The sequence below is a fragment of the Pelobates fuscus genome, chromosome 4, assembly GCF_036172605.1.
Source record: "Pelobates fuscus isolate aPelFus1 chromosome 4, aPelFus1.pri, whole genome shotgun sequence".
In the NCBI taxonomy this organism is placed as follows: domain Eukaryota; kingdom Metazoa; phylum Chordata; class Amphibia; order Anura; family Pelobatidae; genus Pelobates; species Pelobates fuscus.
Window position 1 is genome coordinate 124,165,729 of NC_086320.1, and position 21,875 is coordinate 124,187,603.

The window sequence follows — 21,875 nt, forward strand, 5'->3', positions numbered from 1 at the left end:
TGCCTTTAGAATGCCAAAGCATCATGGAAGATGTAGTTTTAAAACCTTTGGGTATCTGCCTATTGGGCTCCCCTGCTTGAAAGGAACACTCCAAGCACAATGACCACTAAAGCCTGCATTAGTAGTTGTGGTGTCAGGAGTGCCCTGGCACAGCCCAACAGTAAGTAGTGATAGCCTTTTACTATGGTTTGTGAATTTTCATTGGTCCCAGTGAGTGACCACAGCTGCAGCCCCTGCCTTTGGTCTCCTGCAGGAGTATTCGGTTAGCTCTACAGTGTTTAGCAGTAGGGATCTACCAATTATCAGCTTTGCCAAAATTCAGATTTTTTTGTAAGTATCAGTATCTGCCGATAATGAATGGATGGGCCGGCGCGTCCATAAGACGGCACAAGCGGCCGCCTTAGGCCACACCAGCCCGGGGTGGGTGGGGGCGCTAGATCGGAGTGACCGGCAGGGGGTGGGCGCACAGCGCTCCCTCCTGCCAGGCACTCTGTGTGGCATGGCCGAGTTGAGCAATGCGCACTGCGGTACAGGAAATTGTTTCCTGTACCTGGCCGGACTGAAAGGAAGTGCTCACTGAGAGAGCACTTCCTGTCAGTCCAGCCGGGTACTGGAGACTGAAGGGGAGCGGGGTCAAAGGAGGGGGGTGAGGGGGCGGGGGGTGTAATGATCACTATGGTAGAACAATGTGGTAAGGAACACTATGGCCGAGGGGGAGAAAGAACACTAGAGGGGGAGAGAGTCACTAAGGTACAGGGGTGGGAAGAGAAAAGGTATACTGGGGTAGGGGGAGGCATTGAAGGGGATGGGGGCGGTGGGGGGGGGGGGGGGGGGAGTTCCTACCGCACATATTTATATATATATATATATATATATATATATATATATATATATATATACACACACACTGCATCGACCACCCACACACTGAAGCCACTACACAAACACACACACACACTGCATTCACTAATCAAATCATCTCACTGCATCCACTACACACACACACACAATTATTCTTGAAAACTAAAAAAAAAAGAAATCTGTATATTTTGTGCATTTAACACCGAATTAAAAAAAAATTAGCAAAAAAAAACAACAAAAAAAAGGTAAATATACAGAATATCAGTAAGCTATCCACTATCGGACTGAAAGTTCACAGATTATCGGTATCTGCTCTAAAAAAAAAAAAATCAATATCGGTTGATCCCTATTTAGCAGGACCATGATAGATCTGTCCTTCAGACATATTCACACCTTGGGTCCGACAGTATTTGAATCCGACAGTAAGTCTCTATGGTCTATATGGTATATTATATTAAATATATTTTTGATAATAATTATGTTACTGTTGTCTTTTAGGGCGATGTTTCACACTGTATATTTTCCATTCTTTACAGGGCTTACGAGCAAGCTGGGATGATGCTAAAGGTGAGTTTTAATAAGTTGTAACATCTTAACCAAAGCAGACAGAACATTTTAGCAGAATATACACATTAAATGTTTGACCCAGTTTACATGTGCAACATCACTGTCTGTTTTGACATGTGCTTCTGCATTAAAACTTCTCTAGATGTGCACTTACATTTTAGAAAGTAAGACCACAAAGGAACATATGAGACAATCATAGAGTGCAGTAATGCACAATCTTAGTATTGTCCTATACTTGGATTTTTGTCTTTTTTTTTTCTTTCCCTCTGTGAGACCTATTGTGCTGGCAACATCTGCTCCTCCCAGTATAACTATAAGGAAGAAACATAAAGGGTCTGAGAAATCAGGTGTGTACAAACTACCAGATATTGCCATTCCTTCATAAGGCTGGCATCACTTACATTAGTTCTGATACCCTGTTTCCCTGAAAATAAGACATCCCCCGAAAATATAATATATAAGCCCTATTTGCTAGTTCCGAATTTTCCCCGAACATAGATTCTCGGGATTCCATTCACGAGTAAGCTAATCTGTTTGGGAAAGTTTCCCTGAAAATAGATTTGCAGTATTCCATGCCCTAGTGAACTGATCTATGTCTGGGGAGAATGTAGACCTGCTTTCTAGCAGACTTGCTGCCATTTTTCCCCGAAATAAGACATCTCCCGAAAATAGGCCGTAGTGCGTTTTTCAGGGGTAAAATTAATATAAGACCCGCTCTTATTTCGGGCAGTAGCTGATAACTAGAAATTGGAGATTTAGGATGCAAAATTCAGATTCTGAGGCAAATCACTGTTGTGAAACACCCATAACTTTTCTTTATCGTTTTTTTTTTTTTTTTTTTCAAATGATATTTATAAAGCACAAACAAATTCTGCAGCACTGTACAGTAGATGGACTAACAAACAAGTAGTTGCAACAAAACAAGTTAGACTTTAGGAACAGACTGTGCTGAGGGCCCTGCTGAAACAAGCTTACATTCCACGGGAAGTGGGATAAAATTATTTCATGAGATGGGAAAGTAGGTGTAAACTCACTTTTTCAAGAAGACATATTAATTAAACCTTTGGAATTGTGGTGGAGGGGGGGTACTCCTAGGAATGGAGAATATGTGAGTCTAATGGAACAGGGAAAGGTGTTCCATGGGAACAGTACAGCCTTAGAGAGGTTTTGAAGGTGAAAGTCAGAGATTGAAAACATGTCTTCTGCAGAGTATTGAGGCCTGGATGGCACATACATGTATATTAGTGAAAAAAGGTTGTAGTAAGCCTAAAAGGCACTTCTTTTAACTACCAAAAATATACACAATTATTAAGCCTTGCACTCAAACTCCCACTACTCCTGGGTGGCAACAATGACTTTAGTAAAGGGAACGAAAGAAGGAAAATGTGGGATGTAGATGTCCCAGACTGCCAGAGATCAGTGGAAGTTTAATAGCTGATATTTTGTTTTCCCTCTCTCTCTCTCTCTCTCGATATAGATATATCTATCTATATCGATATAGAGAGAGATTTATTATATCATTATTTTTGTTAATGTCTATCGTTGTATATCGCGTGTAAATGTGTCTATTAATGCCTAGAGGGAAAAGGAATATTTTGAGCCATTGTTCACTAGATGTTCCTCTACATGAACCAATTCTTGTTCTGAGTGCTAAAGGGAGACTTTCTCTGAGTTCATAGGTACACCTGCGTCTCAGCCATTTTCTTGTCCAGATCTCTCAATATCTAAGCACAACAGTGGAATGCGCATTTAATATTTTATCATGTACATCTAACTTTAACATGTGCATATTTTACCCATATTGGAAGAGGGGAGTTAAAAACTTAAAAAGAAAAAGCCCTACCTTTTGAACTGTTCTTAAATGTGTGTTGTTGTTTTTTTTTTTTCCAAATGACTTTTTCTTCTTCATTTTACAACAGTGTATTGCTCACTTGGCCAACTTTCCAGGAAATCCCAAGCTGCAAATGACTTTGTTCTTTGACCTGACTCACTGTGACATGCTGTGATGTCATAATCTGAGCTGGGAAGCCTTAAATGGCCCCAACTCGGAGCTATACATTTATCTTTAGTATTATCTCTAAATATTATGTCCCTTTAAATGGACACTATTAATGTAACCTTTAAAATAATAGTTTAAGCTAAAATATTTACATTGTTTTATTTATTATTCCGCCTTCTTCAGACTCTTGATAATTTCAATCAATAAAACAATGAGAATGGCTTGCTGACAAATAAAAGAACATTGTAGGCACTGTAACCGCTTCATTTCATTGAAGTGGTTTTATTATCTGGAGTCCCCTGGTACTATCTTTCTGTTCAGTGTTAAATTATTTTTACTGACTTATTGCTAATCGAGATTCCTCCAGGTCATGTTAAATTTGGAAAGTGTTAACAAGCCAGACCCCACTTGCTCACCACCACTCCAGCACTCACAAACTCCATTAAGATTTGGAACAAGATCACCATGAGATGCTCCCTGATGTCCAACCTCTTCCCCACTCACACATGTTCTGCGCAACACAAAGTTTACCTGGGCATGACCTCTCTCCCCCCCCCCCCCCCCAACATTTCGCCAGGTACGAGGATAACTATCTCCTCCACATCTACCAGTTTTTCCATAACCAACTACAGTCATTCCCTGACCTACCACAACGAACCCCACTAACCATATTTGACCACTTTCGCTACATCCAACTACGGAGCTTCCTAGACACGCCCACAAATAAGCAGACAGGTACCACAGCCCTCATCCCCTTGGGACGAAGCTGCATGCACTGCCAAATCCAAAAAAGCCAAATTTCCACACTAGACTCTACTATTATCTCACCCTAATATGAGGGATCACTGTTGTACGTGTCTGCTTGAAAGAGGGACCTCTGACCCCCGGGGGCCCCCACAGATTGGGGTGGAAATCTGGGAGGCCACAGCCACGGTTTCCATATGCGTTAATCATAAACACCAGGTGTATAAAACCCTCATACGTTGATACCTCACCCCCCCCCTTCGACTAAAACAAATGGCATATTGAACTCACACCTGTGCTGGAAGGGTTGTGGGGAAAAGTGCCACATACCTCCACGTATGGTGAAAATGCACACGTCTAGCCCAACTGTGGCTCCAAGTAACGCAACTCACTTCCACAATACTACACTCCAATATACCACAAGACCCCCGTGGCTGTGGCTCCTCTGTAAACCCCTCCAAAAAGCACCCAGATGCCAAAACAAACTTATAGCTAGGATAGTGCTAGCCACACTGGGGCAGACCCGAGGTCACATCACTGGCCATGGTCAAACGAAAAGTTGAGGTTGCCAGACAGATGGATAAACTTTCTGCCCTGATACACCACAACAAACTACAATCAGATCTAGGACCCGTGGCACTACGAATTCCCTCCACACTCATGGGAACTAGGAAGAGGCGAGAGGTGGCACACTGCTTCGCCGCCCAACCACCCTGACCCATCACCTACCTAGAAAGGCAGGTCTTTCACCCCTTTTTTTTTTTTTCTTCGTCTTAATTCATCCCCCTCCTCATTCCTTTTGTACCCTGGACACATGTGAGGCACTCCTGCACTCTTAGACTGCACATTCCTGGTTCACAAGGACACCACAGCATTATTAGACCTAGGACAAGCGAACGGACACCCCCGAGACGGAGGAAACACACTCCCCTACAAAGGGACTGTCGCCTAAACCACAAGGGACAGCAACAGCCCTATTTTACATGTTTGTTAACCAATGTTGGCCCTTTCACCTTTGAATAGATAGATATGTGTGCGCAAGATTGCAAGATATGGGATATCATGTGATTTCTAACACATTTCATTCCTCTTCCTCTATTTCAATGTAGTAGGATTAACTAAACCAGGAAAAAGGAAAATTGTGTAATTTTACATAATATTTCACTTATTTTGGTCAAATATGAACAGCAGACACATTTGTGATGTTGTCACTAGGTGATGCTCTACTTCTCTGGATCTAATGAGACATAAATTTGCATATCCCACTAGTCTTACAGTAGACCCCTAAAAAGTGCAAACCTACTCCCACCGTGCCCACCACTTTTTTTTGAGCAGTGATGCAAATGTTTGATCAAGGCTGAGAGAGTGCCTTGAAATTATTGGCGAAGTAACTCTTTCAGGTCTGCAGAAGTTATAGTAGAAATTTTGCATAGTAATACTTAAACAAAAAAAGAAACGCAGGGATTTCTATCTTGCAAAAGAACACAGAAACTGGTTTGTTCTAATGACATACACTACTTTTAGTTAAATGCTTAGTGAAGGGGGTTTGGTGTGTAGATCATGCCATTGCAGTCTCACTGCTCCTTTTTTTTTTTTTTTTTTTTTTTTTACCATATGGATGTATAAACAAAGTGTATTAACTCGTAAATGGCAGAAAATTGAGCAGTGAGACTGCAGGGGCATGATCTATACACCAAGCAGTACAACAGGGATTGTTCTCTTATCTTTTCCACCTGACAGGCACAAGTGACCCTATAAAATTCTTAGTGTTAGTTTCACTTTATATCATTCCCACGATGTATAAGAGCCTGCATCTTAAGAACCCCTCAGTAGTAACAAGATAACTTATTTCAAATCTATAATTATTAGAAATGGGTAGGTGGACATGTACTGCCGCAAGTACTGTGCCTTAGAAACGATAATGTCCAATTTGTAATGTTTGGAGAAAGTGTAGAATAAAGTCCAGGTTGCTGCTTTAAAAATCTAACTAACTGAGGATGGACCTATAAGAAATGGCAATGGAATGTTTAATCCACCGTGTAATAGTAGCTTTAAGCCCTTAAGGACACATGACATGTGTGAGATGTCATGATTCCCTTTTATTCCAGAAGTTTGGTCCTTAAGGGGGTTAAAGGCTGACTTGCCTTTACATTTTCCTTTATATAAGACAAAAAGATGGTTAGTATTATAATTATTATAGAATGCAATGCTATATTCCTTACTCACAAAAATCTTAAAATAGAAGCATCCAAAGGATTTATTTTCACACCAGTTTTTTTTTTTTCCTATGGTATATGCGGCCAGTACATGTTTTTTTTTTTTCTGAATCAGAATGTCTTTAATGGCATGACCTATTCCCTTAGCTGTCAAAATCACCTGTCCAGAAGCCAGACAGGTTGCAGTTCTGCAGGTACTTGATATCCGATAGACAATGTTTAGGATTTGACCTTGTGGGAGTCTCTAAAACTAAAAGTTCTAAAACATTTTTTTTTTTTTTTTTTTTTTTTAATCTTGTGGAGTAAGTCAAAGAACCACTTGTTATACAATGCAAAAAATGAGCACCCCAGCCTGATATGGAAGAGTCTCTAGTGATTATTTTGTTCCTTCTCTGAAAGAAAGACTTGCTGACGGCTGGATTTATGTTGAACTCCGAATCTAGAGGACACATTTGCACCTTTTCCCAATTTCTACTGGTATGGATAAGATTGGCAAACACAAAATTCTAAATTCTCATAGCTCTTCCTACACAACATTTTAGTTTGCAGAACTGGAGAATTACTATTTGTCCTGTTTTTTTTTTTTTTTTCTTTTTTGTTGTTGTGCATGAGAGTTAGCTTTCACAAGCTCTATTTTCGTTTGATGTCACATAAACATGGCTCAGAGATATCTTGCACATTTTTTGTATTAAGTATACTATAACATGCTAGGTTAGGTATGGATTGAACTTCGATTAACATGAAAAAGTACATTTATGCTTAGAGTGTGATTTGCAGGTTTTATGTTGCGCTTAAAGGACCACTCTAGTGCCAGGAAAACATACTCGTTTTCCTGGCAATAGAGTGCCCTGAGGGTGCCCCCACCCTCAGGGACCCCCTCCCGCCCGGCTCTGGAAAGGGGAAAGGGGTAAAAACTTACCTTTTTCCAGCGGTGGGCGGAGAGCTCTCCTCCTCCGATCCTCCTCTTCTCCTCCCCGTCGGCTGAATGCGCACGCGCGGCAAGAGCTGCGCGCGCATTCAGCCGGTCACATAGGAAAGCATTCATAATGCTTTCCTATGGACGCTTGCGTGCTCTCACTGTGATTTTCACAGTGAGAATCACGCAAGGCGCCTCTAGCGGCTGTCAGTGAGACAGCCACTAGAGGAAATAGGGGAAGGCTTAACCCATTCACAAACATAGCAGTTTCTCTGAAACTGCTATGTTTATGAAAAAATGGGTTAACCCTAGAAGGACCTGGCACCCAGACCACTTCATTAAGCTGAAGTGGTCTGGTTGCCTAGAGTGGTCCTTTAATAGTAGTGAGTAAGAATGACAAGCATTTTACACAGGTTTTGGACTGAGGCTTAAGGCACAATAGCAGTATGATAACGGGGCATATGGAGTGGAGAAATGGTTTTATACTACTAAATTTGCATTGAAGGGAGTCGCTGTAGTCTGGAGTCGCGGTATGTTAACCCCAATACAGTGTTATCAGTAACTAGACAGTGCGCAAACATTGTTAAGGTAAGGAAAATTATTGTCTAAGCGTATAGTTAAGTCCGATTAATGCTGGACCCCTAGGTTGTCCGGCTACAGTGCTGCAGTGGTTGCATGTTACCGGGACGTTGGGCGCTTGTGGTATTGTCCCTGTTAGCCGATGCCCTCTGCTGGGATACAGTCAGTACCCGTTGAAGGTCCTCTGGGTGGCATTTTGATGTGATGGCTTCCTGGGCGTGATGGGAGTCGTTGAGGTGGGTCACCAAGCCGATATATGGCTGCTCTTGGAATGGAGGGTGTTCTGGATGTAGCCTCTCTTGATGTTTGATCGGAGCTGAGTGATCGTGAGGAAGGAAGGGCTTTTCCCCAGGCCTCTTGTGGGGTCGGCTTCTGCTTGCCACAGACTCGGACGTCTATGTGAGCCGGGTCTTTCCCCTGGTGGGTGCCGTGGGTGGCCCTGGTGTTTCGTCGCCGCAGGCGGGCTTCCGGCGTGGTGGCTGAAGCTGCGGAGGATGTCTCAGTGGGACCTCCGGCCCGGGTGGGTATTTAGTGGGTGCAGCGGGTGTAGAGGGGCAAGCTTTACCCGGGATCAGCCCACTCCTTCCCCTTCTCCTCACCTCCTTCATCTCCTCTCCATTTGCAGGGGGGGACCCGGCTAGGAGTCGTTCCAGTCGGGCCCAGAAGTACTGGAAAATCCGGTCCAGGCTGGTCGGCTGGGGCAGCATGAATGTAGGCCGGGATACAGCATCCGCCATATTGCTGGGTTCAGCCCATCCAGGGCCCCAGTCCGGGTGGTCAGCTGCAGTCAGTGTCGCTTTACTTGCTGTATTGGTGGGGACCGGGATAACCCCCTCTGGTCCATAGGGGGGGGAACGGGAGCTTGAACCAAATGAATAATTTTAACGGTCTTCCTCTTAAAGCCACAGTCAGAGTGATGAGGACTTTTGTAAAGATTCTTGTTGAAAAAGGCCAAAAGGTAGTGGCTTTAACTGAAAATGGAAAATGTTTCTTTCTACTCTTAAATCTCAAGGTTTGTTTTTTTTGTTTGCTGGTCTCCCCTATTAAAATGTGTAAATGGGCATCTTTTAAGTCTAGAGAAGCCATAAAGTGTGACTGTATTGTTTCCATTCTGAATTATCTACAAATGTTTACATTTTTCAAGTCTAGAGTATGGTGAAGCAATCAGTCTCGCTTTCGCCAGACATTCAATGGTGGCACTCCACCTACCCCTGGTAATGACATCCACTTAGAAATATTGGGGTGAGGGAGAACTTTGGCCTCGGTGTTAACACTTTCAAAATCTCTGAGCTTTGGCATCCGAAGATCTGGTAATAAGAGCTTTACTCCGAGCAGCTGCTGTGTGAAAAATTCTTCACAAAGTGGGATCTTCCAAACGGGTAGTTTGTCCAATTGTTAAAGTAGGACTTTTAAAATTATATTTATTTTTACCCCAGCTGTGATGCAGGCACATCTAAACTAAATTAGACAAAGGGTGTTTAGGCTTTTTACCATTCTTTAGTGCAAATAATGTTTTAAAATGTTTTGTAATGTAAACTCTCTCTTTGGGGTTTGGCACAAAATAAAAATGGACCAAAACTACCTGTGATCTGTTCTGAGAGGCACAAATCTGAGCGTTTCTTGGGACGGAGGCTCTTTTACCTTGTGTGGAAGGGCTAATGGTGGTACTAACATTTTAAGGATTTTATAGCATCAATTCTGCCTGTGGGAAAGCCTGTTCTGTCACAATCCATATGAAAAATAAAGGGTTATTCAATAAATGTAACTGGATTTTTAAATAAATTACAATTGGCTAATTTGGAAATCTAACAGACTTCAATAATTTTTTCAATTAAGCTATTTGACCTAATCTAGAATTGATTTTAATATCAGTCAATTAACAGCTCAGTGAATAACACAAATCGTATTTAAGCATACTTTCACAAACCATTTTAAAAAATAAATGGCAAGCAAGTGCCAAACATTTTCTTGTGTAATTTTAAACAATATTAATATTTCAGGATCAAAAACTAAAACGCTGCTGACAAGTGCTTGTTTGGCTAATTCATCTGTAATATCAAAGCAAAATGAGCAGCATCTTTCTAATCCTTATCCCTTTTTTTGTAGGAGATGCAGAAGCTTCCAGAAGCTGTCCAACTAATTGAAAAGGCCAGCATGATGTATCTGGAGAATGGAACTCCTGACACCGCTGCTATGGCCCTGGAACGAGCTGGGAAGTAAGTAAACTTAATTTTCCAATAGATGTCCAGACAGATGTTCATGCCTTTTGTTCGGGCCAAAAACTGAGATATTGTGTCTTCTGGCTGATTACAGACTAATAGAGAATGTGAATCTGGAAAAAGCTGTTTATCTCTATCAACAATCTGCATCCGTTTTTGAGGTCTGTTTAATACCAGCGCTTCTGCTGTTAAACTATTAGTTATCTATTTGAACCTATGTGACAATTGTTCTTAACTTTTGACTTGTGCAAGCAGTCGTCTAAGTATTTTCAATTTGTTGCACAACACACAACTCTTAGCCTTTCACTTCTAAGTCTATGTAAATAAAATGGGCATAATAACAAACAGTGGTAAAGTATGGTAATTATTTAAAGAGATGAGGGGGGAGGGTTACAACACGCACTGTTCATTCTCAGTGATTCTTTTCCGTCAGAGAATGTTCTATTTTAAAGGTTTAAAATACGATAGATTTCTTTGTACTCTTCAAACTTTTCTAACTTTTTTCCTTATCCTTTCATTTCAGAATGAAGAACGTCTACGACAAGCTGTAGAACTTCTAGGAAAGGCATCAAGACTTCTAGTGAGAGCTCGCCGGTACTCTTCTGCCTCTATTGCTGTGTTGTTTTTTTTTTTTTTTTTTAAAGCCGATAAATGATTGTTGGTGATGGTCCATCATTTTTCATAAATGTTTTCAAGTCCTCTCTTGTTATGGCAGGTTCCCTGGTTAAAAGAAGGTTTGGGAGCCTCCGCTTCCTTCCATATAACTATTTACTTTAACATGTTGTCTGCTTGCTACTTTTTGTACGAAGCCTACAATCTCTTCCTATCTTGTATACTTTGGGCTAATTCCCAAATTATCCAGAACTTCATTCCAGAGCTAGGCATGTAATGTGACAATTTGACTCGAGTAACTACTGGAATGTTCAACTAAGAGTTATACATTAATAATGCAGCTTAAGCGCTGTTCTGTGCTAAAACTGACCCTCCATTCATTGTATGTGCATTTATTTTATAGTCCGTAATGTGCAGTGGTATAGTCTTGTGTTAATGTAAACCTAAATAAGGTTTCCCCGCCTCTCTTTCTCTAGACTAGCATTTTCACAGCTGCTAGTCTGTCACTTCCTCTCCAGGTGTCAGTTTCCTTTTGAAAATGGCCAGAGAGCCAGTAAGAATGAATAAAAAGAACTAGAATGAAGAATGCATCTCTAAGAGAATCGTTACTTCAGCCCTATCCGTCAGTATACATCTAGAGCAGCAAGACATATAACCCTGTACTCACAGAGTAAACTATATCCATGACCGAGATCAAGTGCCCCATTCTGCTTCTTTATAACAGCAACTTTTGTATCATATTTTCCATCTCTTGCCAGAGGGGTGTCCAGTGACTACCTTAGTACAGTTGCATTATAAATCACCACTGCCATGTTATAAAGGGTTAACGCACAATAGATGTGGCAGGACAGAAATGCTTAGACTGACCTTATAAATTAGCATATTCCTATATTGCCAAATTATGTTTTACAGTGTTTTGTTTCCATATCCATTTTCTATTTCTTTCTCTTCAATTTTAGGCTAGATGAGGCCGTAGTTTCCATTCAAAAGGAGAAGAATATGTACAAAGAAATAGAGAATTATCCAACTTCTTTTAAGGTATGACCATAAAGGAAAAGTACACATTATGTCCATGTCCACCATTAAATACATGTATAGTCTGTTGTTCTTAAGAATGCAAGTTTTTATCATTCTAGTTATTTTGTGAGCACCGCTGTTTGAAGTAAATAGAAGAGAAATTTGGTAATGTTGAAAAGTTGGTTTATTTATTTTTTATTTATTTATTTATTTAACTTCTATACAGTTTTTTTTTTGTTTTTTTTTGTCTGTGATCTGCTTTACATTTTATTTCTGAAAACATGGTTTAAAAAAAAGAAAAAACAATATACTGGTCTAGGCTTGATTTAAAAACTATATAGAGCTGAACTATTGCAGCTTGTGGTGTGTTAGTATAGATACCTATATCCACCCTTAACGTCTGACCAATCTGTAAACTTTATTGTTGGAATTTATGACTCCTGGATCATTTTGGTATAAGTTGATGTGCATAGGTCCATGTCTTTCATTGTATTAGTACAATGAATTTGTGAAATATGCAGCTAGATAATGCCCCTACACAGTTGCCTTGTCTTTTATATGCTCACTAAATCATTCTGCAGTTGTTCATTGAATGCTGGTTTAATAGGCTGTTTATTTTGCTACTTTTTACTTCAGAAAACTATAGCACAAGTGTTGGTACATCTTCATAGGAATGATTTTGTGGCAGCTGAGAAGTCAGTCCGAGAAAGCTACAGGTATGTTTTTTAACAGCCTACTGTATTATTAGTTGCAGATTATTACATTTATTATTCACCTAACAAGAAGTGGAATACTTAAAATAAGAAAAGAAAGGTGCACACAATACCAGTAAGGTGAGAACCAGCTCTAACACTTAAGTGAAGGAATCCCTTTACCTTCACAACATAAAACAGTAGTATGATATGGGTAGACAAGGTACAATAGCATAAATCTGTGAAAATCAAACAAGCAAATCTAAGTGCAGATGGTTATTACAAAAATAGATTAAGGTGAATAGTAAATGGGTAACTCACAAACGTAGACCCAATAATACACTTGGCTCAAATGGTTAGCGCCTCAGGATCTTCTAAGGTAGATCCAACACCCTCTTTTTGTCTCCACTTGATCTCCTCCTCCTTTACTCAGTAGTTAGGAATGGATAGGAAAAAACTCCAAATGAAGGTATAAACAAAATTTATTCAAATGAAAATTATAATCAATAAAAGATAAAAAAATTATTAAAAATCCATATAAAAATTAGTATCAGATCAGTCCAAAACGCGTTTCGCCAGTACCTGGCTTCCTCAGTTGGTATAATGTTCTCTGTATCTTCTTTCTCTTTTATATGCTGTTTAATTGTAGAATTGCCGGCATCTGCCGAACCGGAAATTGACTGTGTGGAACGCATATGTGGTTAGTTGGAACGCACGTACACGCGTGCGTGCGTTGGTCATGTGATCCGGCTGCTCTCCTCCCTTATTGTTCGTGGAACGGCGTTCCACTGCCGGTAATCTTCACAATCGGCTGTTCTGCTTCTTCTTTCTTCGTGGAACGCAATATATGCGTTCCACATCCGGATTGCCCATTATCGGCTAAGAGTCCTTAATTCTATTGTCCATTAGGTCTCAATGGACCCAGATGAGAGTTAAAATAAAACAGAAGGAAGAAAGAAATATGAAATCTTCATATATAAAGAATATATAAAATATAAAATATATATATTATATACAGTGTATAACAATACCAATACTTAATAAATACTAATAATAAACTCTCAAAGTCATACAAAAAAGGTTAAAACCAAAATGGGTAAAAAACAACAACCAGAAGGGTAGAGAGAACTTGATAGCACTATCTTAAAAGGCTATAGGGGGACCTCTTCATAATGAGAAACAGGGGGGGCAATTTTTCTATCTTGCAAAAGAGAAAACGACAAGGGGAAAGAAAAAACTTTTCAATGGATGAGAAGCATTTATGGCAAGAAGTGGCACAATTCAAAATCTAAATTTAATCCGTGGGGGACCATAGTATTAAAATTAAAAATAAAAGTCATTTCTTCTATGCCAATTTTTTTTTATAAAGTCTCCACCCCTCCAGTTATTTTTGACCAGTTTAAGTGCACAGAACGTAAGATTTGGGTTTTGGTGGTGACAGTGGGTTTTGGTGGTGACAGTGCTTGAAGTGTTGAGAGACACTGTGTTTCAACTCCTTTCTTGATGTTTCTCACATGCTCAGAGATTCTGACATGGAGACATCTAATAGTCCTCCCTATATACATTTTGTTACATGGACAAATAAATAAATAATATTTTTGGAGAAACATGTTAATTGGTCTCTAAACACAAACTCTTTATTTGAGATCTCATTTATATTTTTTGTGTCTTTTTTTATTTGATGTTTCCCTGCACGCAAGACACGTACCGCACCCAAAAAAGCCTTTACTTTTCGTCAAAAAGTTGTCATTTCCATTTTGCTGTTGCTTTAAGTTACTGTTCACTAAAACATTCTTGATATTCTTACACCCCCTATGTATGATCTTGGGTCTCTCTGGTAGTATTTCTTTGAGAACAGGGTCATCTTGCAATAAATACCAATATTTATTGATAGCAGCCCGCACTTTCTTATTGTTGGCAGAGAAATTGCAGATAAAGGGAATACTAAATTTTTTGTCTTCTATCCTTGTTTTTTTCCTTTTATAAGTTAATAAATCTTTTCGTTCTAATCTTTTTATTCCCTCTATACTCTTTTGGAGGTCTTCCTCTTTGTACCCTTTTTCTATAAATTGTTTCTTAATTATTTGAGTTTGTCCTAAAAAATCATCGTCCTTTGTGCAATTTCTTTTCAACCTCATAAATTGGCTCTTAGGTGCATTCGTGAGCCACGGAGGATGGTGACAACTGGTTAGATCGATGTATCCATTACAGTCTACTTCTTTAAAATATTTTTTTGTGAAAATGTTTCCTTCCTCTATAAAAACAGTGAGGTCTAAAAAATTAACTTCTTTTTTGCTTAAAGTTGAAGTGAGACTGATCCCCCAGTCATTGCAATTTAAAAAAACTTAAAAAATTAGCCAAACTCACATCATCTCCCTTCCAGATAAAAAATATGTCATCTATGTAACGGCGATAGGTGACCAAGTTCGCATAAAATTCACTCTGTAGAATAAACATCTCTTCCCAGTATGCCATAAAAAGATTTGCGTAACTAGGTGCGAACTTGGTCCCCATCGCCGTTCCATTGATTTGCAAATAAAAACTATCTTTAAACCAAAAAAAGTTATTAGTCAAGATTAAAAAAATACCTTCTTTGATAAAATTTATTTGCTCTTGTTTAAAATTTGATTTTTCTAAAAAATATTGCACAGCCTCTATTCCCTTTGTGTGTGGGATTATACTATACAGGGAACTGACATCGCAAGTAACCAATATATAATTGTCTTCCCATTTAATGTTGTCTAAAATCTGCAGGATATGTATTGTGTCTTTTAGATACGTTTGATTCTTAATTACTACCGGTTGGAGTAGAACGTCTATATATTCCGAGACCCTCGATGAGATGCTTTCTACCCCAGAAATTATAGGTCTACCTGGGGGATTGGTTAAGTGTTTATGCATCTTCGGTAAACAATAAAACACTGGGATTTGAGGATGTGCGATGTGCAAATATTTGGCTTCTGTGTCTGTTAAGATATTATTGTCTAATCCTTCATTAATAAAACCTTTAAACTTAGTTAAAATTTCCTGACTAGGGTTGGATGCTAGTTTCTTATATGTTTTTGTATCTGACAAAAGTCTTTCCGCTTCCCCCACATATTTCTCTTTCGATAAGACTACCACCCCTCCCCCTTTATCTGCAGGTTTTATAATTAAGTTTTCATTCTTTTGCAATTTTTTTAGGGTTTTTGCCTCTACATCTGTAAGATTTTTTTGGTATTTATTTGTATGTTTAATTTTTTTGACCTCTTTCATAACCATAGTCTCAAAGGTCTTGATCTCAATTGAGATCATGTTCTTTGGGAAAAATTTTGATTTGTCTTTAAGATTGCTATGGATATACGGGGAGACATCGTTCAGTTCTACTGGGTCTTTATTATGGAAGAACTTTTTCAAGCATAATTTCCTAGTGAAGCGATTTAGATCTATGAAAAATTCAAACGGTTTAAAATCAGCGGTTGGGGCGAACTTTAACCCTTTCTTTAAAATCTTAAGTTCATCTTGATCCAATTCTTTATCTGAAAGATTAAATATGCCCCTACTCTCTATATCCGTCCTCGTTCTCTCTGTTGTGGTTTCTTTCGTCTTCTAGTTCTCCCTCTTCCCACGATCCCTTGGGTCACACAGTTCAGGTCAATATGTCCTTTCTGGATAAAAGGGACTATATGATAGAAAATATAGACAGTCTTTTCTGGTAATACTGAAAATGTGATAGAAGACACATATGTTAACAAAGATATGTATAGATATAAGCTTGAAAAAACACTTACGAGAGAAATGAAATCAAAGTAGGAAATCGCTACCCTGAAAAAGTACGTAAAGGAAAAAATAACACCTAGGGGTTTACGATTTTCTAAGGATCCTTCCTTTGATCGTGAAGATCATTTTTTTATGGAGGGATGGAATAAATTATTAGATGGGTTTTCATTTAGCTTAATAGGGTACATAGTGGCAAGACGGGAAGAAAACCTCATCAAATTAGATGAGGACATAAAGAATTTTAGAAAAGGTCTGAGTGAGACCACTAGCCCAGAAACATTTAACGAGATAATATCTGAAATTAAACGAAAGATAGACAAAACAGAGAGAGAGGTGATAGAAACTAAGAAACGTAAATATCCAAGAGATCTGGAGGATTACAAAACGGGAAATGTAAGGAATAATAAGAAATCGGAAAATTGGAACAAATCCAGTCAAGTCAATAGAGGGAGGACACATAGTCGCCAGAGAAAATATTCAAGACTAAGATCCCCAAGCCAACAGAGATACCATCAACCAAGAATGCACCAACAAAGAAATATGGAATATAGAGGTCCACAGAGATACCAACACCAAAGATATAACAACCAAAACAACCATACATATAGGGAAATAGGAGGGAGAGAACATTATACACGTAACCAAAGATTCCAAGATAACAGAGAGAATGAGAAACAAGAAAGTAGAGTGAAAGACTACAATGTACGGACCATTACACATAAGCCATCCAGGCAAGAGGGAAGAAAGGAGGAGGACATTAGGAGCTACAGCCAGGTAGTAGCAAACCCTACGGAAAATCTTCAAAATAGAGTTCTCCCAAGGAAAAAACAGGAATCCCGGATGGAGAGACGTGAGCCATCTGTAGATAGGGACCACGGCATCATAACCTATAATCGTTTCCAAGTATTGGAACACAATCATACCTCCCCTCAGCCTCCTCCTTTTCACAAGAGCCAAGCCCAACCCAGATACAAACAACTCCAGAAATCACTGGATTGGGACTCACCGGGCAAAAGGAGAAGATCGTGGGAAGAGGGAGAACTAGAAGACGAAAGAAACCACAACAGAGAGAAACGAGGACGGATATAGAGAGTAGGGGCATATTTAATCTTTCAGATAAAGAATTGGATCAAGATGAACTTAAGATTTTAAAGAAAGGGTTAAAGTTCGCCCCAACCGCTGATTTTAAACCGTTTGAATTTTTCATAGATCTAAATCGCTTCACTAGGATATTATGCTTGAAAAAGTTCTTCCATAATAAAGACCCAGTAGAACTGAACGATGTCTCCCCGTATATCCATAGCAATCTTAAAGACAAATCAACATTTTTCCCAAAGAACATGATCTCAAGTGAGATCAAGACCTTTGAGACTATGGTTATGAAAGAGGTCAAAAAAATTAAACATACAAATAAATACCAAAAAAATCTTACAGATGTAGAGGCAAAAACCCTAAAAAAAATTGCAAAAGAATGAAAACTTAATTATAAAACCTGCAGATAAAGGGGGAGGGGTGGTAGTCTTATCGAAAGAGAAATATGTGGGGGAAGCGGAAAGACTTTTGTCAGATACAAAAACATATAAGAAACTAGCATCCAACCCTAGTCAGGAAATTTTAACTAAGTTTAAAGGTTTTATTAATGAAGGATTAGACAATAATATCTTAACAGACACAGAAGCCAAATATTTGCACATCGCACACCCTCAAATCCCAGTGTTTTATTGTTTACCGAAGATGCATAAACACTTAACCAATCCCCCAGGTAGACCTATAATTTCTGGGGTAGAAAGCATCTCATCGAGGGTCTCGGAATATATAGACGTTCTACTCCAACCGGTAGTAATTAAGAATCAAACGTATCTAAAAGACACAATACATATCCTGCAGATTTTAGACAACATTAAATGGGAAGACAATTATATATTGGTTACTTGCGATGTCAGTTCCCTGTATAGTATAATCCCACACACAAAGGGAATAGAGGCTGTGCAATATTTTTTAGAAAAATCAAATTTTAAACAAGAGCAAATAAATTTTATCAAAGAAGGTATTTTTTTAATCTTGACTAATAACTTTTTTTGGTTTAAAGATAGTTTTTATTTGCAAATCAATGGAACGGCGATGGGGACCAAGTTCGCACCTAGTTACGCAAATCTTTTTATGGCATACTGGGAAGAGATGTTTATTCTACAGAGTGAATTTTATGCGAACTTGGTCACCTATCGCCGTTACATAGATGACATATTTTTTATCTGGAAGGGAGATGATGTGAGTTTGGCTAATTTTTTAAGTTTTTTTAAATTGCAATGACTGGGGGATCAGTCTCACTTCAACTTTAAGCAAAAAAGAAGTTAATTTTTTAGACCTCACTGTTTTTATAGAGGAAGGAAACATTTTCACAAAAAATTATTTTAAAGAAGTAGACTGTAATGGATACATCGATCTAACCAGTTGTCACCATCCTCCGTGGCTCACGAATGCACCTAAGAGCCAATTTATGAGGTTGAAAAGAAATTGCACAAAGGACGATGATTTTTTAGGACAAACTCAAATAATTAAGAAACAATTTATAGAAAAAGGGTACAAAGAGGAAGACCTCCAAAAGAGTATAGAGGGAATAAAAAGATTAGAACGAAAAGATTTATTAACTTATAAAAGGAAAAAAACAAGGATAGAAGACAAAAAATTTAGTATTCCCTTTATCTGCAATTTCTCTGCCAACAATAAGAAAGTGCGGGCTGCTATCAATAAATAAAAAGGAGGAAGAGTCTGCGCTAATTCAATTAAGCAGCAACCCTAAAAGGGAGATCCCTCGGGAAACCCTTTATTGAAAACAAGAAAATGCAAGAATGGGGGTCAAGGGCTGCGCTTGAACAAAAGAAGTAAAAAGTGTATAAAAATATATATATAGATAAAATAAGCAATAATAATAAAATCAAGTAAAGTTCATCCGGATGTATAGAAAAATAAATATAAATGAAATTGAAACAGTCTCACTGGTGTGTAATGATACGGTAATAATCCTCAAGTGTTGCTCCGTCCGTATGGTAGGTAGTCCATATATGTGAAAATAAAAGAGAAAAGAAAAAGCTGCCAATGGTGAAATATTGTATGTCCAGATGTGGTATATATTCAAAGGAAATGTATTTCACTCACATTTGTTGGAGCTTTAGCCAGCTCTAGGAGAAAAGACACTTAGTGGTTTGATCCCCACTATCGGATGTACTTAGATGGTTGGTCCGTCTATCCGGCTTGGGATTCCTGTAGTGTAGGCTAGGACCTACTCAGATATGCGTTGTTCTTTAATGCTGGGGAGATAGGTCTGCCTTTCCGGTATTGGATGGTAGATGTGCACGGAATATATATAAAACATATATATATAAAAAATATATTAATATATAAAAAATGCCAGGAGTAGAAAAAGTGTATAAAATACAATAAAAATAAGTATACAATTGGTCCTAGTATAACCTAGGTAACCAAAAATAACTTTTATTGATTAAAATACACTTATTAAAACCATTTACGCGTTTCACCTTTGGGGTTTTCTCAAAATGGTAAAAGAAGTTATTGTATTTTATACACTTTTTCTACTCCTGGCATTTTTTATATATTTTTAATATATATTTTATATATATTTTTATATTATCATACTATAGTTTTATTATTACTTTTTATCCTTCTATTTTTTATTTTTTATTCGGAGTGTATCCCGTCAAAAGAAATCCTTAGCTGGGGATAATTCCACCAGCGCTGTGGCAATAGAGCAGTACCTGTCTGCTCTATTCTTGTAAGTATAACTCTTTTAAATATATTACCTTGTTGTTCACACTGAGAGCACTATTTGCTGTTTTATATATATTCGGTGGACATCTACCATCCAATACCGGAAAGGCGGACCTATCTCCCCAGCATTAAAGAACAACGCATATCTGAGTAGGTCCTAGCCTACACTACAGGAATCCCAAGCCGGATAGACGGACCAACCATCTAAGTACATCCGATAGTGGGGATCAAACCACTAAGTGTCTTTTCTCCTAGAGCTGGCTAAAGCTCCAACAAATGTGAGTGAAATACATTTCCTTTGAATATATACCACATCTGGACATACGATATTTCACCATTGGCAGCTTTTTCTTTTCTCTTTTATTTTCACATATATGGACTACCTACCATAAGGACGGAGCAACACTTGAGGATTATTACCGTATCATTACACACCAGTGAGACTGTTTCAATTTCATTTATATTTATTTTTCTATACATCCGGATGAACTTTACTTGATTTTATTATTATTGCTTATTTTATCTATATATATTTTTATACACTTTTTACTTCTTTTGTTCAAGCGCAGCCCTTGACCCCCATTCTTGCTATCAATAAATATTGGTATTTATTGCAAGATGACCCTGTTCTCAAAGAAATACTACCAGAGAGACCTAAGATCATACATAGGGGGTGTAAGAATATCAAGAATGTTTTAGTGAACAGTAACTTAAAGCAACAGCAAAATGGAAATGACAACTTTTTGACGAAAAGTAAAGGCTTTTTTGGGTGCGGTACGTGTCTTGCGTGCAGGGAAACATCAAATAAAAAAAGACACAAAAAATATAAATGAGATCTCAAATAAAGAGTTTGTGTTTAGAGACCAATTAACATGTTTCTCCAAAAATATTATTTATTTATTAATTTGTCCATGTAACAAAATGTATATAGGGAGGACTATTAGATGTCTCCATGTCAGAATCTCTGAGCATGTGAGAAACATCAAGAAAGGAGTCGAAACACATAGTGTCTCTCAACACTTCAAGCACTGTCACCACCAAAACCCACTGTCACCACCAAAACCCAAATCTTACGTTCTGTGCACTTAAACTGGTCAAAAATAACTGGAGGGGTGGAGACTTTATAAAAAAAAATTGGCATAGAAGAAATGACTTTTATTTTTAATTTTAATACTATGGTCCCCCACGGATTAAATTTAGATTTTGAATTGTGCCACTTCTTGCCATAAATGCTTCTCATCCATTGAAAAGTTTTTTCTTTCCCCTTGTCGTTTTCTCTTTTCCAAGATAGTGAAATTGCCCCCCCTGTTTCTCATTATGAAGAGGTCCCCCTATAGCCTTTTAAGATAGTGCTATCAAGTTCTCTCTACCCTTCTGGTTGTTGTTTTTTACCCATTTTGGTTTTAACCTTTTTTGTATGACTTTGAGAGTTTATTATTAGTATTTATTAAGTATTGGTATTGTTATACACTGTATATAATATATATATTTTATATATTCTTTATTTATGAAGATTTCATATTTCTTTCTTCCTTCTGTTTTATTTTAACTCTCATCTGGGTCCATTGAGACCTAATGGACAATAGAATTAAGGACTCTTAGCCGATAATAGGCAATCCGGATGTGGAACGCATATATTGCGTTCCACGAAGAAAGAAGAAGCAGAACAGCCGATTGTGAAGATTACCGGCAGTGGAACGCACATGTTGCGTTCCACGAACAATAAGGGAGGAGAGCAGCCGGATCACATGACCAACGCACGCACGCACGTAAGCGTGTACGTGCGTTCCAACTAACCACATATGCGTTCCACACAGTCAATTTCCGGTTCGGCATATGCCGGCAATTCTACAATTAAACAGCATATAAAAGAGAGAGAAGATACAGAGAACATTATACCAACTGAGG

General features: G+C 38.4%; 1 protein-coding gene across 1 annotated transcript in view; it reads left to right on the forward strand.

Moving 5' to 3' along the window:
- Window positions 1-21,875, forward strand: part of NAPG (NSF attachment protein gamma) — a 35,901-nt gene that overhangs the window by 7,360 nt on the left and 6,666 nt on the right. The window contains exons 5-10 of the mRNA XM_063450468.1: window positions 1,398-1,428; window positions 9,989-10,098; window positions 10,196-10,262; window positions 10,625-10,695; window positions 11,673-11,751; window positions 12,367-12,446. Coding sequence (XP_063306538.1) covers window positions 1,398-1,428; window positions 9,989-10,098; window positions 10,196-10,262; window positions 10,625-10,695; window positions 11,673-11,751; window positions 12,367-12,446 — 438 coding nt within the window. The remainder of the gene's footprint in view (window positions 1-1,397; window positions 1,429-9,988; window positions 10,099-10,195; window positions 10,263-10,624; window positions 10,696-11,672; window positions 11,752-12,366; window positions 12,447-21,875) is intronic.